The sequence below is a fragment of the Alnus glutinosa genome, chromosome 5 (genome assembly GCF_958979055.1).
Source record: "Alnus glutinosa chromosome 5, dhAlnGlut1.1, whole genome shotgun sequence".
Classification (NCBI taxonomy): Eukaryota; Viridiplantae; Streptophyta; class Magnoliopsida; order Fagales; family Betulaceae; genus Alnus; species Alnus glutinosa.
In genome coordinates, this window is record NC_084890.1 from 2,973,872 (window position 1) to 2,991,526 (window position 17,655).

At 36.9% G+C, this 17,655-nt stretch overlaps 2 protein-coding genes and 1 pseudogene across 3 annotated transcripts; 1 reads left to right on the forward strand and 2 right to left on the reverse strand.

Moving 5' to 3' along the window:
- Positions 1-1,164: 1,164 nt before the first annotated feature.
- Positions 1,165-3,263, reverse strand: LOC133868779 (cytochrome P450 77A1-like). Its single transcript, XM_062305784.1, has one exon. The coding sequence runs from the start codon at positions 2,965-2,967 to the stop codon at positions 1,441-1,443; it is 1,527 nt and encodes a 508-aa protein (XP_062161768.1). The 5' UTR covers positions 2,968-3,263; the 3' UTR covers positions 1,165-1,440.
- Positions 3,264-9,093: 5,830 nt separating this feature from the next.
- On the forward strand, positions 9,094-15,034 carry LOC133868534 (RNA pseudouridine synthase 6, chloroplastic). 2 transcript variants are annotated; one of them, XM_062305453.1, is made up of 11 exons: positions 9,094-9,378; positions 9,965-10,093; positions 10,211-10,465; positions 10,542-10,623; positions 10,967-11,082; positions 11,184-11,238; positions 11,489-11,600; positions 12,724-12,893; positions 13,265-13,612; positions 13,765-13,962; positions 14,556-15,034. In XM_062305453.1, exons 1-9 carry the CDS (start codon positions 9,158-9,160, stop codon positions 13,547-13,549), a joined length of 1,425 nt encoding a protein of 474 aa, XP_062161437.1. In that variant the 5' UTR covers positions 9,094-9,157; the 3' UTR covers positions 13,550-13,612; positions 13,765-13,962; positions 14,556-15,034. The 2 variants fall into 2 exon arrangements, with proteins under 2 accessions (XP_062161437.1, XP_062161435.1); XM_062305451.1 differs by lacking the exon at positions 14,556-15,034 and having other exon boundaries at positions 13,765-14,170.
- Positions 14,475-17,085, reverse strand: LOC133868232 (beta-glucosidase 47-like; annotated as a pseudogene).
- Between the last annotated feature and the right edge of the window lie 570 nt (positions 17,086-17,655).

Genomic DNA, 17,655 nt, shown 5'->3' on the forward strand with positions numbered 1-17,655 from the left:
TATGTTTTTTTTTTTTCAATCCAGCTGATAAGATAAAGTGTCTTTTTTTTCTTTTTTCTTTTTTTACAAAATAAATTGTGAATATGCTCTATTTACTATTCATTCTATAACGAACAAAATACTGAGAAAAAACTAAAACTAAAACAATATCATATTCATGTATCCCACTCTCTCTTTCACCCACTTTTCATTATAAAAACGTGCATAATAATAATGCAGAACATGATTATTGAAGACGAATAAAATCCTGACGATGCTAATGACATTAAATATGAACAAATTGATGAAACTCCCGGTATACAAATTCCTCACGAGCATAATATTGGATTTCTGGAGCTCATTGAAAGGCATGTGAACATTAGAGATAGTCAAACTCATTCTTAGCTGCAATCCGACCTTATCAAGAACATGTGGCAATTGCATGGTCACTCTTAAGAATTATTAGTCTTATTGTATTTTTATAGTTGCTTTGTTTTACTTTTTGCATTGTTTTTGTTTTGTTTTTTTAAAAAAATATCAATTGCTTTGTTTTTGGTTGCTTTGCTTTTATAAATTGTATAATTTTGCTAGAATATTGAACTGATGCAACATTCATACGGTGTAGCTCAAATAATGTGTGGAAATTTAATTTAATTTTTTTTTTATTGTGTGTTGGCAAAAATATAATAAAAAAAGAATAATAAATAATATTTAAATGCAAGTAAATAATAGAATAGATAATCTATTGGTCAAAGAGAACATAAAAAAAAATAGATAAAATAAAGAGGTGTACTTTTTTAATAGCTATTTTTTAACTATTATTATTGGAGATGCTCTACGAGGTCTAAAGTCCGGCCCAGTCCTGTGATGTGTATTTTATTTTATTTTAAATCCTATTTCTTTAGTAGAGAACTCTGCTTTCTTGTGCATTTAATTTCTGATGGGTTTCACGGCCATGGCAGTATGGCATGAGAGTATTATTCAATATTATTTCGCTTTCTTCTTTAATTTTGGTTGTGATAAAATCCACGATGGAGAAGCAAAGTCCATTTGGCCGGCTTAAAATATATATATCCCGGCGGGAATTAACTACTGGCCGGCCGGGGTGTCTAGCCTAGTGGCCGGAACAAAAATGTTAACAAGCAATACATTCTCCTCACAAAAAAAGAAAAAAGAAAAAACTAATTAGAATGAACTTTAGAGTTTAAAAATAACCAAGGAAATAAATAGAATTCCAGTATGTATAATGCATGGTAATTCAACCTTAATTCTATCACTTATTATATAAGCAAACTAGCCTAGCCGTTTGCTTCTCCTTTTATACCCATTTGCCAAGCAAATATTAGCCCACTAGCTTAATTATAGCTTAATTAAGCTTATTAACGCATACCCAGTAGAGCAAAATCACCTCTCCCAATTAAGTCCCAAAAACAACGGTTCATAGCAAGCTCTAACAGCCTTTCACAATTCACCCCTCGGCAAGATCACAGCCTTGAGAGGGTCCTTCATCACAACAGTGAAAGCAAAAGTCTCAGCCGGGTTGGGTGGGGCTCCGGGAACCGGCAACCACTTGAAAGCATGCACCATCCTTGCCAGCAACAAGAGGACATGCAGAGTCCCCAGCGTCATGGCCGGACAAATCCTCCGGCCGGCACCGAAAGGCAACATCCTCACCCCCCTCGTCCCCGTCACGTCTGTGTCGACCCCATCACCGTCCAAGAACCTCTCCGGTCGGAACTCACCCGGGTCCTTCCACACAGCCGGGTCCTCGGCCACCCAGGCAGTGTAGAACTCCACGCTCGCGTTTTCCGGAATGGTGTACCCTCCGAGCTCCGTCTCCTTCGTGACTGCGTGCGAGAGCGCGAAATGGCCCGGTGGGTGTCGCCGGAAAGTCTCTTTGACCACCGCACCAAGGTAGCTCATTTTCTCTACGTCGCTCTCAGTGACGCACCCGTCTTTGCCGACGTGCTCTACGATTTCCTTGTACAGCTTTTCTTGAATCTCTTGATCCATCACCAAGTGAAGCAAAGCCCACTGCAAAGTTGTAGCGCTCGTGTCCGTCCCGGCGATGATCGCCTCCGAGCACAGCGTCACGAGCTCTTCTTCTACCAACTTGCCCCGACCCGGCGCTTCCAGCCCGTAAAGAGAGTCTATATAGGCGGCGCCGACGGGGCTCGCCATCTCCGGACCGCCATTTCCGCCGCTCTCCACGAAAGCCTTTCTCTTTCTCACGAGCGGAACCAAGCACTCCAGTTGTTTCTTTCTCAGCGCTTTGGCTTCTTTGAGTTGCTTGCGGAACAACGGAGTGAGAACCGGCAAGAAGTCCGGGAGCTTCGGTGATGTGATCAACATCACGTCCTTTAGCACGCTTTCGATCTTTTTTATCTCATCTTCTGAGATCTTTGCTCCGAAGCAAATGCATATGATGATGCTGCATATGGTGAGCCTACAGTTGCTTATCACCTCGACGAACCCTTTCTCCGACGCCTCTCTCTGGAGCCTCTTCGTGTGGTTTTCGATGGCCCATTTCCGTATCCAACTGCATTGCTTTACTCTCGCCGGGTTTATCAGCTCGGTCACGAAGTTACGGCGTAGGGTCCTCCAGAGCGGCCCGTACTCCGCGGAGTTAATGGCGCATTTTCCGACGCTAAACAAGAGCCGAATCGGCGAGTCCTCCGGCCGGCTGGCGAACGCCTGGCCTCTCTGGATCATGGCTTCGTGGATGAGCTCGGCGCTGGTGACTACCACGAGCGTGCGTTGGCCCATTTGCATGGTGAAGATTGGGCCATATTTTGCACGTAAATCACGTACTACAAAGACGAAATGACGGCGTTGGAGAATGACCTGGCCGAGATTACCCAAAATAGGCCATCCCGGCGGCCCCGGCGGAATGTTTTTGGACCCGCCGCCGGTGACGGACCAGTAGCGCCACCAGAAGCGGAGAAAGAGAAGAGCTAAGAAGAGGATAAGGAGGTCCATGAACGCCATTCTCAGAGGACCGGAGATCGAGGAAAGGGAACTAGCTAGCTAGTAGAAGATAAGGTGTAAAGACAGTACTGAAATAAGCTGGTAAAAATTAATGGGAATGACAGTTTTATGTAGGAGAAGTGTTGGGAGGGGGGGAGTGAATGAGTTTGGTCTAGGGAAAGTTGGGAAACGGATGGAATTGAATAATTTAATCAGATCGAGGTATTTACTTTTGAAGGACGAATGCACATGGACATGGTTGCTGATATAAACAATTTGGAGCAATATTCCGTAGTATGTAGTGGCAAAAAATGTTTTCAAGGAATCAACAAAGAAGGATTTGGAATTCAAACGTGTTTTGGCTCATATTTATGGTAGAGAAACCAAGAACGGAAAATTAATGGACCGGTGGGACTGGTTGCAGTTGAGCTTGCATTAACTAAAGTTTTTCAAGGTTTTAAACTTTTAATTATAACCATTGCTTCTTCATATATATTTACCTTTATATATATATATATAAACCCTTTAGAGTAGGCCACTAATTCGTATACCTATCTCTGTTAGTTCAATTCGGGATTCATGCCTCATATTTACCCTATATTTCCCTTCTACATAATCTCTTATTCAATTAGATTTGTCACTTAGGATTTGGCTTAAGTGTACCACTAGGTATCAATTAAACCAGTGAGGGTATGAGCATTTTTGTCCACTAAACTGTCATGCACTATCGGTTAATTAACCGACTTCATATCGACATTAGCAATTTTCTACTATTTCGGTTAATTTGGTTAAGATGGTTCATTAATTGATTGCATATCGACAATAACAATTTCTGATTATTTTGGCCAAGTCAATTAATTTGGTTAAGGTGGTTAATTAATCGATTTTATATCGACAATAACAATTTTCAACCATTTCGATTGAGTGAGTTAATTTGGTTAAGGCGATTAATTAATTGACTTCATATCGACAATAACAATGTTCAAATATTTCAGTTGAGTTAGTTAGTTCAATTAAGGCGGTCACATGTCAGTCGATTAATCTGTTAACAATGAGCTTTCTAATATTGGGCTAATACTTTTTTATGGTGTTTTTTTTTTTCTTTTTATTTTTTGCCTAAATAGTTGTTATTGGACTAAACAAGTGCTTTAAGGTTCAAAACGGCGTCAACATCGTCTTGATTTCAAATAAAAGAAGAAGAAAAAAAATGGTTTGGTTGAATCAATTCGGTTAACCGCCAAACAAAATCTCTACTGCCTACTGAATCGACATCAAAACAAAGTTTTATTCTACCTATCAGCAATCGAAAGTCAATTGCCGATTGGTGATGGTTTGGCAATGGTCAGACATTCTGTCCACTCCTATTTAAGTGTCGTAAAAAATTACATCATGTATACTATAATTTTTTCAATGTCCCAAAACAAAATAGGATGCAATATTGAGAATACTCATATAGTTTATGTGAAAAGGCATATAGACCTTTACCAATTCAGGTACATGCTCGGACTGCTTGAATATCTACTTAAACTGGGACGCGAGCAAGTAAGATCCACCGACATTTTCAAGGGATATTGCATGCAATACAAACCATTCATCGTCGCATCCATCCATAAATTATGAATAGTTTGTAAAGAGTCATGCTATTTAGTAGACTATTATATTATTATTTATATAAATAAATATCGTAGTGTAAGTCAGTCAATTTTTTTATTTTTTTTTATTTACACAAATTGATTAAATGACTGATTTTTATTGTCGCATCTTCAAGTTATATAACAATCGTATGACAGTCTATTAAATAACATTACCATATTAAAAAGCATCATATATTTTTCGAATATCTATTCATTGAAAAATAGTAATCCTACTCTTCATATTACTATTAGTCGCTTAAACTATGAAACGTAGTATTTATAAAATGATTGTCATAAATATATTAAAAAAAAAAAACTTTTAGATGTTCGGAGTCGTCAAATGAAATTCAACTTGGCAAATGGTGTTGACATTTTTCCAAGACCATGCCCTGCAGACTGCAGTGCAATAGGACAGCTCCTCTTGCCTAGATCCTGATCGTGCCCCTGCCTTCTCTCCCGTGGTGAGCAGACTGAGCAGCTTGAGCAATGGCAATGGCAATTTGCAAGAACAAAAATCTCAAACATCGCGGCGCATTGGTTAGCTTGGCCTACCAATTTTTGCTAATTCTTAATGGCAGCGACACTGACAGCCAACAACGAATTGAAATTTATGCTACCCATACGGTCTTCCTCTACATATATAGGTTCATTAATGGTTTGGTCGTGCTATGCTTGGAGACATAGCTGCTCAAATATTACAGGATTATTAAAGAAATATGTTATTTGTATAATTTTATATAATAATTGTACAATAATATTGATTTGTCTATTATTTTTTTAAAAAAATAATAATAAAAAAAATTTGATACATTAACACTGTTGTGCGGTTAACATATTTCTTACCCAAAAAATTTTAATTAAATTTAATGCGATAGTGGGTATTAGCTATTGAAACTTTTTAATAAAGACTGATCGGAATATAACGGAGGTCTAATCCGGACGGCCGGACGCTTAGGCCAGTTGTAAGCAAGTGGTTGTGATCTTTATGAAAATTCTCTTATTAGAGCATTGATTACCTTAAAAAAATTTCTGGGGACAAAAGAGTCAGATATTGATGGGAGTTTCAAAACTTAATTAAAATCACGTCATTTTGAGAGTAGATCGCTTTTATTTCAATTTGGAAAAGGGTAATGCTCAAATTACAAATAAGTGTACAGCAAGTGCACACACGAAGGCACGTTGAAAAAGACCTACACATATAAATCTCGCCCAATATATCTGATTTCAGGCACTTGTATTGCATTTATGACTCATGTATCATCTCTCCTTACAAAAAGAGTAAATAATTTAAGGGATTTGATTCTTTTACAACACCAATACAACAACCATAGAACAACCATTCACATGAGGGTGGGCCCCAGGCCCCAGTATGTGGGACTCACTCTCATGTGAGGTATTGTTGTACAGTTGTTATATTGGTGTTGTAAATCTAACATTTTTCATAATTCAATGTCATATAAAGATACAACTTTTCACCACCTTGCATATGTGATAAGGTGGTCCTCACTATTTTTTAAATTTTTTTATTTTTTAAAAATAAATTAAAGTGAAGGACTATCTTACACGTAAGTAAGGTGATAAAAAGAATAATGATTCATGCACACATATGCATTTATTGTTGATTTCTCAACTACAGTCGCACCGGCCGGCTGGAACATTTATGTAGCTGCCAGCTGGCTGGTGACCGTTAGATCAGTCCGCCGCTCCTACCCATCAATGCCTTTCCTTTCCCATTATTATTTATTATTGTAGCAGGTGAGCATTCACTGTGGTGGCTACTGGCTACCCTCTTCTATTTCCTCTTTTCTTTTCTATTTCCTTTATTTATTTATTTGTTTTTTTTCTTCTTTTTTTAATGTTTTTTAAGGTAACTTGTTAGGCCATCAATACAGGCGGGCCGTATTTTCAAAAAAATAAAAAATAAATAAAAAATACAGACGGGCCGCCCAAAGTAAAGTTCGCTAGCCCAAACACCCGGTAGTCTCAAAGAGAAGCATCGTAGGAGATTCCTCCTTGTCATGTCATTTCAATTATTCCTTGCATTGTTGACAGTAAAGATGAGAATGCAGACTGCAGAGTAATAATAACTATCCACATTTATTTTTACTATTTACACGTGCGAAAGCAGTTACCAAAACTCATCTGCAGACGCGGATGCTTTATATATTATATATATTAAATTAAATTCACTAAAACAATATTGTTTTCAATTTGATAAGTTTATAATCTTTAGGTTATGTTATGTTTTTTTTTTTAATCATCTCAAAGTAATACCTCACTACATTTTTTATTTTTTATTTTTCTTTTTCTTTGAATAATTCAAATCTCGATTACTTTATGAGACAATGACTCTTTTTGGTTGATAATCGTACATTGTGTAACAAGCAAAATTTTAATTTATTTAAAATTGCATATAATAATATCTGCATTATTTAATCTTACATATAGATTTAGATAGTAATAAAAAACGTTCATTACTTTGTATGCAGATTACGGATAATAACCGCAATAATCGTTCAGACGCAGATAGTAATCACATTATGCGAATACCTAAAAGTGATAACCGTATTATGCGAATACATATATTGCTAATAACCGCAATCACATTTTCACCCCAGTTCGCAGAGTGTCAGATAATACCACACCATGACCAGCATGTGTGTCAATCCTTATCGTCTTGCAACAATAGCAAGTAACATTTAATTCAACATTGAAATGTGCCATAGATTTTATTCTTGTTATTCTTATATTTTTAAAAATTACCATTAGATTTGTGGGACTCATAAGAGGAACCACGTATACCCTACAGATCCAATGACAATTTTCTAAAATGAGTTAATGACAGGATGATGAAATGAATAATTTCTCTTCAGCATATGACGTACTATCAACCATGCTCAAATATCATAAGAAAATGTGATTTTTTTTTTCTTACAATAATGGTGAGCTCTTTAACAATAAATTCAAACTGAAAAAATAGTACCAAAACATGAAACACTAGTTAAGAAATGAGTATATTTTTTACTCTAAAAAAATAGTAAAAAATGTTTTTGACTCTAAAAAGAGTCAAAAATTTCCTCGTTCTCTTTACCCTCTGAAGACCTTTCCACCCTGGCCACAACCACAACTCATTTGAGAAGTTTCGGCCGGCACACCCATTTTTTGTTTTTTTTGTTTGACAATTTTCACACAATAGAGAAAGGGAAGGTTTGAATTAGTGACTTGTACTTCATGATGCGTGGTTCTTAACCAATTAAGTTATAGATGCCTCGGGGACACAGGCACACCCATTTTAAGTCTTGGTGCTTGCTCAATCCATTTTCTTTACAGGTACTCGTGAGCTGGAACTCGGGCGTCAACATGCCTAAACAACATTTGGCTTGGCAAATTAAATGAAGTACAGCTTTCCTTTGTTGCTGGGTTCAGCTCTTGCCTGGAAGAGGGACCATTTTGACGGAGACCTTCTCTGGTTGTAAAGTAGCACTTGGGCAACATCCAATTAAATTACTGTATGCCTCTTTGCAGGGCTTGATTATTATATTGCGGATTTTAACTAGTTTCACTTGAGGGTCCCAACTCCCAACTCATTTCTTGTCGGTAGGAAAATAAATTTATTGAACAACTTTAAGGAGAGAAATAAATTTATATTAATTATTGAAAGGTGTAAATCAATTGGAAAATAATAAATACTTTATGCATTTGGGATAACATGATTGTTGCTATCTAATCTACCCCCAAACCTATATATTTTAACCCCAAAACAATTTCTTCTTCCTTCTTTCACTAACATTAATTGCATATTAGACCTTATGAATACGCATCCCCAATACCCCAATTAGTGCTAATTGGGGATGTTTCACATTATTATTAATAATTAATTTGTATAATATTTATTGAATTATTTTCTAGAAACCCTTAAGGAGACAACTAGATTATTAAAGCCTTTTGAGAGAGACCCTTTATCTCTCCTCCTCCTCTTCTTCTTCTTCTTTTTTCATTTTTTTAATTTTTTTTAATTTTTAAAATTTTACAATTCAAGCATCATTTCTAACGAAAGTGATGAGCTTCGAGCATGGGATTGGGATTATTTAAAATTCATTGTCTGAATTTGATTCGGATAATAGGTCTTACACTGGCTCGAGGAAGGTAGCATCTCGGGTTTTTTTGGAGCTAGTGAACCTTTCACCTATGGGATTTGATTCCAGTATGTGGAGTCCACCTTCATGTGAAGGGTTGTTGTGCAATTGTTATATTGGTGTTATAAATTTAACATTTTCCTTCACCTATTCTCTTTGTAGAGCTGTCTGATTGCATGGAATAACAAATTTGAGAGAATCCTGATTGTCGGGCATGAGGTTGTGGCACCAACGTGGCCCGATAACGAAACAGGCCCACAAATTTTGAAGGCTGTCAATCATGATCTTTATGAGGCCCATTTGTATCGTGTCCAATCCCACCAAAAGCCCTCCCTGTACACTAACCCGTCCGGAACCCGAAAAACCGACACAATCAAAATCTCTGCTAAACCTTAAACACACGCGCGCACACACACCCGCCACAACGATCCTAAATTCCCAATGAAGATGGGCTCACTGAGTTTGGCTTCAATCTTAGCCAATGGCTGCCGGAGTCCCAGCTCGCGTGTGGCCCTCTTGCGCACCTTAGCAACCACCCATGCTGCTCTCAGTAAGCACTACAACAAGAACTTGGTGGCTTGCTCTTCTGGCTGTTCACAAAGCAAGCTGTCTGCATGTGAATCCTCAAGTCCGGATGTTACCCACAACGCTCCTGTTGAAGGGTACGTGCTATTTCACATTTTTATTGCTTATATGTTGTTGGGCGCATGTAATATTGGCCGACTTTCTATGGGTTGCCATAAATTCTGCTTGCACTTTGGTTGGTTGCTGATAAAGCTTGGGAAAAACACATGAATATGAACTTTTCAGTGTTATTATTTCAAAATGTCACTTTTTTTGTTAATGGGTAGTTCAAATTTCCCATCGTTACTGCTTTTAGTTCGTTGGTGGTCTGTAATTTGGCTTGTTTCTTAGTGTGAAAGTAGATTTGTTTTAGCTAAATTATTGTAGATTAGCTTGCACTTTGTTTTTTGATGGGTAAACAGTAAACTGAGGAAAAGCTGGAGAAATGAAGTTTTGAACCTTTATAAAAAATATGTTTCGTAAAACCGCCTCTTTATCGATGGTTGGTTTAAGAGTTTCAAATGAATTACTTTAATTAAAGAATTTATCAAACTCATTCTTCTCTCTCTTAATTTTTTCGCCCTTATCAATTTGAAAATCTTAACTTGTTTTTGTTAGATACGTTTTAGTGCCTGTTCATTGGCTTGCTGACTCTAAGAAGTAAGTTTTTTTTTTTTGTTGAAGATACCCTGACTATCATCGCTTGCTTCCATGTCCCTCGCAAAATGGCCCGCCAAGAGTAGAACACTTGGTAGTTTCAGAAGGAGGGCCTGTTCTGGAATTTATCTGTAAAGTTCTTGATCTTCCTCCTCTGTAAGTGCTGCTCTGTCTTTTCTTTACTTTAGAATTGATGGTATGGTGTATGATTCTTCTTTATTATCTCCTATCAGTCAGGACGAAGTGATAAATAGAGAATTTCATTCTTTGAAGGTTTGTTGCAGATCTCATCCATTTTGGAGCTGTATATTATGCCCTTGTATGTCCACAGCCTCCTCCAAGTGCCACCCCTGAGCAAATTAGGACATTTGAAGAAGTTACAGCACCATCGGTACTGAGAAAGAGAGCTTCCATCAGAGGGAAAACAGTACGAGAAGCTCAAAAAACTTTTAGGGTAACTCGTGTAGACCAGTTTATTGAAGCTGGAACATACTTACGAGTGCATGTACATCCAAAACGCTTTCCTAGGTAAAGAAAAATGTTTGGCATAATTTATTGTCATTTTTACTAGCATGATACTTGTTGATATTTGAATTTTAATCAGGTGCTATGAAATTGACTGGAAATCAAGAATTATAGCTGTGGCTGAGTCCTATGTGGTTTTGGACAAACCTGCTGGTACATCAGTATGTAATCTATCCATTAATATCTCAGTCGTGTTTTTGTGACATCATCCAAGTTGTGCCTCAATGAATGGATGTTCTATAGCATTATTTACATGATTGTAAATGCTAGAGCTGCATAGTTTTGATATTATGTCAATACCTTTGTTTTTGGCCTCTCTAAGCCAAATGAAAAGGCAATGTAAAAAATGTCAAAATCAAAATAAATTAATACATCAACCTGAAAAGGTTTATATTATTTATAATAGTGTAGTCAGTCAATGCCATTTATATGGCACTTTTGATTTTTTTTTATTAGTTCATTGATTGCTTAAGGCTCTTATGATTCTATATTAATGTTGATTAGGTGGGAGGAACTACGGACAACATTGAAGAAAGTTGTGCAACCTTTGCCACTCGTGCCTTGGGCTTGACAACCCCTTTGATGACTACCCACCAGATTGATAATTGCACAGAAGGCTGGTACTATATCATGCCGTCTTTGTGATCTTATGGAATTTATTGTTATTGGTTGCTATTACTATTAATAGATAGAGATTTAATGGCTGGTAATTTACTTGCAGTGTCGTGTTAGCAAGGACCAAGGAGTATTGTTCAGTTTTCCATGGTAAAATCAGAGTAAGTTTTATAATCTCATTCTGGTCATAGCCTGGAGTGAGCCAACCCTAATCAAACTGAGGGCAGACTCCAATTACCCTGGAGCTGCAAGTGCCCAGCACGTGGTGTCCATCACTCTGCGAGGGCACTGTCCTCACAGAGTAAATGCACAAAACTGAATGTATCTATATTTTCAATTCATATTTATTTATTTAATTTCAGCTTCTTCTTTTGCTGTTATTCTTAACTATATGATTTTTCTTGTCATCAGGAGAAAAAAGTGAAGAAGCTTTATCTTGCTCTTGCTGCTGCTCCTGTGCCAATTGGAATAATTACCCACTACATGCGTCCACTAAACATGGCTCCAAGACTCATTTCAGAAGGTAACCATCTCAATTAAGCATCACCATGGTTGTAGGAAATCTGTTCGAACCTTTGATGAGTTGCATTTTGTTATTTTGAAGAAGACAGACTTGCACTGTAGAGATATGTATTACTCAATTGGCCTTCTGATACTGGAGCATCCAAGAAGGCCAAGCAGGCCCACCTATCAGCATAGCTTGATCACTGGTGACATGGGGTCCAAACTTAATTTTTCTTTATTCTTGCCTGTCGCAGATGTTGACCAAGTAGTTGAAATGAATGATATGAAAAAAGCAAACGTAGATCTTTATATTCGCATTACAATGTTATTCAAATTGACATTCCTTTTATTTTTCACCTCTTTTTGGGTCAAAATTGTGTTCTTAGAGCCTATTTGGGATTGCGTTGAGAAACAGAGCTTTTATCCATAGAAAAAGCTTGAATGAACTTTTTAGAGGAAATCCTTATTGTCAAGCTTCGGCTTTTTTAGAGCAAAACACTCAAAAAAGTGTTTTTTAAGTTTTTTACCAAATAGATTAAGTTCTGCTTGGAACAACTTTTTATGTACTAAAAGCACTTTTTAAGCTCCTTAATGCAATCCAAAACAGGCTCTTAGCTTGTTCATGAAAGCTACTCTTGGTTTTAGTTAAAAAGTCAAAGAAAATTTTATTGCAAGTTACTAAGTAGCAATTAGAAAATGATAACACTTTTATTGTACTCTTGGTGAGCTTTCTAATTGATGATGATACTGATCTAATTACCTTGTCCATGTTTGGGAAAGTTGAATTGCTCCCCAAAATGTATTGATTCTTTCCCTATTGGTTGGACTGTAAGTTTCATGACTTAATTCAGAGGCAAGGTATCTCTGGTTTAAGTCCAGGATTGCCCTGCTGTGCAAAGTAAAAGAATAGAAGAAGCATTGGACTCCTACATGTATGCTCCACTTTTTACCTAGTGTAACATGGCAACTAAATTTATGAGGATTTCCTTCACAAACTCCAGTTCTTGAAACATTATTTCCAATAACTTGGTTTGGCAAGTCCATTCTTAAAACACTTATTTCTGCATATTCTGTGTTAAGAAAGTACTCTCTCTATTCTATATGGCTTATGTGATTGACTCCAAAGATTTTGTGGCATGCAGATTTTATTAAAGGATGGTACTTGTGTCTACTTGAGGTCTTGGAATGCAAGGAGGTTCCATGGCCAAATGATGTCATTGAAAATAAATATTGTATTGAAGATTGTGGCTGGCCCTCCAAACATATTGCATATGAGTGCAAAATCAACCTTTTGACTGGTCGGACTCATCAGGTTCCAAACTTTTCCTTTCTTTTCTTTGTGTCCCTTAACTTGAAATTTTTTTTTTTTTAGTTTGTTTGTTTGTTTATTTTTATCAATCCTATGGTCTGCATGTCATTTTATAAGCAGTATATGTTTATTCAAAAATGTCAAATTTTCTTGCTCTCCTGTGGAGAGTAATGGTAATTATTGCCTCTGCAATTTTTTTCCTGCACTCCCAGACATATGCTTCTTAGTGTAGCCTATGAATGAAATTGCCCTTTGGTTCTAAAGGAAGAAGCTGAAATTTTCAGGGAGTGCAGGGTTTGCGATTTAGAGGATATCTACTCCAAAGGATTTCAACTATTTCAATAATCTAATTGAGCTCTGGAATTGTGATGCAGATTCGAGCACAACTGGCTGCCCATGGCGCACCATTAGTGGGTGACTCGATGTACATGCCAGCTGCAATTGCAGAGATGACAAGTCCTGGGCTTAACCCATTTGGCAAATGCAAGAAGGATTATACATCTGAGACTGATAAATCAATGGCTGTTACAGAGTGGGTTGCACAGCATGGAAAAGAACCAAAGGTTACTATAGGTTTGCAAGCATCTCAGATTTCATGGGATGGTGGCGAACACATGTATGAGGCTCGGTCTCCTTGGTGGAGATGTGAAATAGCTTAGAATAGGTACTTGAGGACAAGGATCAACTGCAGGGTCCAGTAATTTCCTTCAGCTAAAACTGAGGTCCATGTCCTGTGTCACTCTTACTCGAAAGTTCCAGACTTAGATATTGTGGCTAATTTTAACTCTTTTGTGATTGAATTCATTCTCTGTTTCAATTAAAACTAAAACACATTCACTGTTTTGACAATATATAAAACACATTTAATGTGCAGGTATGGATTGTTGAAAAGCATGAGTCAATTCAAGGAAGGTGAAAACTGAATGGCCCCTGGTATGTCGTTTCACTTTTGCATCTCATGAAAGCAATTTTGATAGGGCTGTAAGGAGGAAAGAGAACGTGGTTAGCACTCAGCTGAAAAGAACTTGGCACAAGATTGTGATATTACTAGAGAGAAAGAGATTGTGCTTTTGTAAGACCCCTTCCCCCCTCTCTCACACCAGATTTATGGAAATTACCGTATTGGGATCCATATTTATGTTCACTCTTACATTTTTACACCTAAGTTTACATCTGTGGCATTGTGTATGACCATAAATGTTTTAAAACGTTGGAATTTGGCCTTAAGATCTATTGTTCTCTTTATGTAATATATGATGAAAATTTGTGTTGGGGGTCAAGTGCCATTGCATACTTATCGAATTATTGTTATTTTTGCTGGTTTTCTTTAATTTTTATACTTATTTGTTCCTTAGTAGGATCTGCAATGGAGGTTGGGTTTAATGTTATAGATATCACCTATTTATTGATATGCCCTGTTTGTAGACTGTATTTATTGACAATATTTTCCTTTGTTTCCAAAACTGAATTTAACTTAAAGAATAAGTAGTCTCCTTGTTCCATGTTTATTCCTCAGAACATAAAACATGAAGAAAACACAATGAGTATTTTAATATTGTAGCTGTTGCCGATAATGTTCTGGCATCAAGGTTCTGAACTTATGACCTCATGCTTAGTGATGAACTGTTTGTACCAACTTGCTGATAATTTTGGAGTTCTCTTCAGTGTGGCATAATCAACATGGTGGGGGCCGAACCTTGGTGTATATCCAAATGTCCACTATGAAGTTGTCAAGCAAGGACCAGGCAAACTACCCCCTCACATCTGCTCCTTTCCTGATCTCAAAGATAGACAAAAAGAAAACTATAAGAATGTGATTCTCTTTAGACGCTCCTCTAGTATCAGAGCAGGCACTATCACTGGGAAATAATGAATTGCCTATCCAAAGTACATCTTAACTCAACTCAAAAAGTCTTAATTTCACCTAGTTGGGGGTCATCTGTTGCTATCTCAAGTGTGACATGAAGACTTCCAAGTGAACATAGAACAAGGAAAAACGACCTGGGCAATAAACATTCGAGGACCGGGCAAACTACCCCCTCACATCTGCTCCTTTCCTGATGCAGAAAGGTTGTCCATCTTGAGAATTATTCATCTTTTGCTTGCCATTTTCTGTAATGAACATGAGCATGTTATTGTATCTCTCCACATGGGTAACCATTTTCTCCATTCCTTGTGGGTAAACATTTAGCCATTGCAGGTCAGTCTGTACAGTCAAAAAGCTTCAGCTAGTGATTGCGAATGCAAGGGTTACTTGTGATGATTGTTACTATGTTGAAGTTACTTACAGGCTCTCCAATGGGCACGCCATCTTTCTGCGAACTTTGTCGGTAAAAACCTTCTGTCCTGGTAACCCCTGGTCCAGGTTCACATATGGAGTAGATGCAGTCTTGGACATGGTAACGGGAATAGTGGTTAATGCCAATAAAATTCAATCCATTCTTCAGTTTTTCCTTGTCACTGCTTGAAAAGTTTGGTAAGATAGATCCTAGAATTTCATTCACTCTACCGGATAGTTTCCAAATATTATTGGGTCCAAGAACCTGCACTAATTATAGAGTTATGAAGTGATGTTGGATGCAAGCATAAAAGTATATACTGATGGGTGATGAAAGCATATTTACCAGTTAAAAAAGAATGATTGAGCTCTTTCAGCTGCTAACTTGTCTAGTTTGGAGTTGCTAATGGGCTCAAACCAGGCAGCATGTAATACAATCCCAATGCTACCTCTTTGTTCTTTCTGGATGTTTATTGATATAGCTAGTTAGTATACAATGATACATACTGCAAATGTGCAAGTAGTAAGCATTGGCTTGAGTTTCACCCGTCTCCGGTGAAAAAATTATTGGAGATCTTCTGTGCAAAAGCCAAAAACAGTAGAGATTGTAAGATGGGGAGAGAACTCCAGTTAATTTTTCACTGGAGGCAAGCCAAACTCACCCAAAAGAGCCATGTGTTAAATTTTTACCATTGAGTAATTAGTTTGTGATCATTAACTGATGAAATGCTTGAGGGAAAATTTTGGTGTTTTTAAGGTATGGTAGTGTTACTACCTGGTATTTGGCTCTATAAACTTGAACAGCAGCTGCATGTGCCAGAATAATGTTATGGGCTGCCACAAAGGGCTCCGTGTCTGAGTCCCCATGAGCCATGAGTACAATTTCCAAAGGGGCTCAAGCAACGCGATGGAGGGTATTCACCTGTACGGTACCCCATTATAGTTTGGATGTTTGGCTCATTGAAGGTGGCCAAGTACTTAACCGAAGAACTTAAAACAAATGTCAGCAAAATACTCTAATTCCTCTCTTTCAAGCGGAAAACGAAGTAGACTGTTACAATATTAATTAAATGATTAAATTTATTATTTTTTGTAAATTTAAGCTTTTGAGATAAGCGATGATTAAAAAAACTGTGTCATGTTCTCTAATTTACACTAATTATAGATCTAGAATACCATTTAGAAAATATGTGATTTATCAATTTGAATTCAAACTTTATGTTGTACATCATATTTAGGACATGGTTGTTTGGTTTATGGATAGAGATTAGCAACAATTTTGTTGCATGGATTGCAAACAATTCAAACAGCAAATGTGAGAGAGCTATATAAGACTTATCTGTCCAAACAGATGAGTGGGCAACCTAAGACTTATTTGGACAGGTGAGCTATATAGGGACTCTTTCACATTTACAGCCAGTAATACTAGTGATTCAGGCAGCAAGTTGCTGGAGATTCGAATCTTGATTTACTTATTGTGATTTAGGACAAGCCAACCTCTAAACCTGTTCTCGAGTTCTTGTGGATTACCAAAATGCGTCAATGTTACAAATGGTTGAACCCAGTAAATTGAACAATTAAGAAAAACTGTATGTAGATTATAATGTCAAAGTAATAATTTTATGTTCCACTTTAAAGTATAGTTTATGGAAGTGATAATTTAGTTTGCAAAAAAACAAATTAAGATGGAAGTAGACCTTTAGGTAGGAGAGCATCAATGAGCTTGTTGTAGAAGTTAATCCCATCCAAATTAACATCTCCAAATCTACCCTCTGTGATTATTACATGGGGATAGAGAGAATTTCATGTTTTGACCACATAATTTCTTAAGTAAAAAAATATATTACTAGGTAGAATTCTTGCCCATGAAATTGAGAACCTGTAGCTATTCACTCCTAGAGAAGCCATCAGATCTCTGTCTTCCTGTTTTCATTCAATACCAATATAACTCTGATTGGTTGGGATTTATGCTTATGTTGTTCAAGTAATGCAATATTAATTAGCTATTTCTTGAGTGTTAATAGCAATAAATTGAAAGCATATTTACTTTTTGTAAAAGAAAGCTTCACATGCTTGCTTTAGTTTAAAGTAACTTGAATTATTGTTGTCAGCTTAATAGAATCTTATACTTTTTATAAAAGGGTCCACCAAGCTTCACCCATGCTTTATCTCTTCATTTCATTTGGTTGATAAAGTTGAGGTATTCTTCGTCTTCTATTGAAGGCGAAGAGATAGGACTCTGCTGTCTTTAATATGACATATTTTTTCTATATCATCTACTAAAAGGGTCAAATCCTATTGCAAATCAAGATTTTTTTTTTCTTTCTCAGATTTGACATGTTGCAACCACTGAACCACGTGATTACATGTTGTAAGAAAATTAATGTATTTATCCTTATCGGTCATTGTCAAACTCACATAGCGTATATTGTTTATAAAAACACTTATGGGTGATAATGATCTACAGTGACATCTCCCATCAATTAT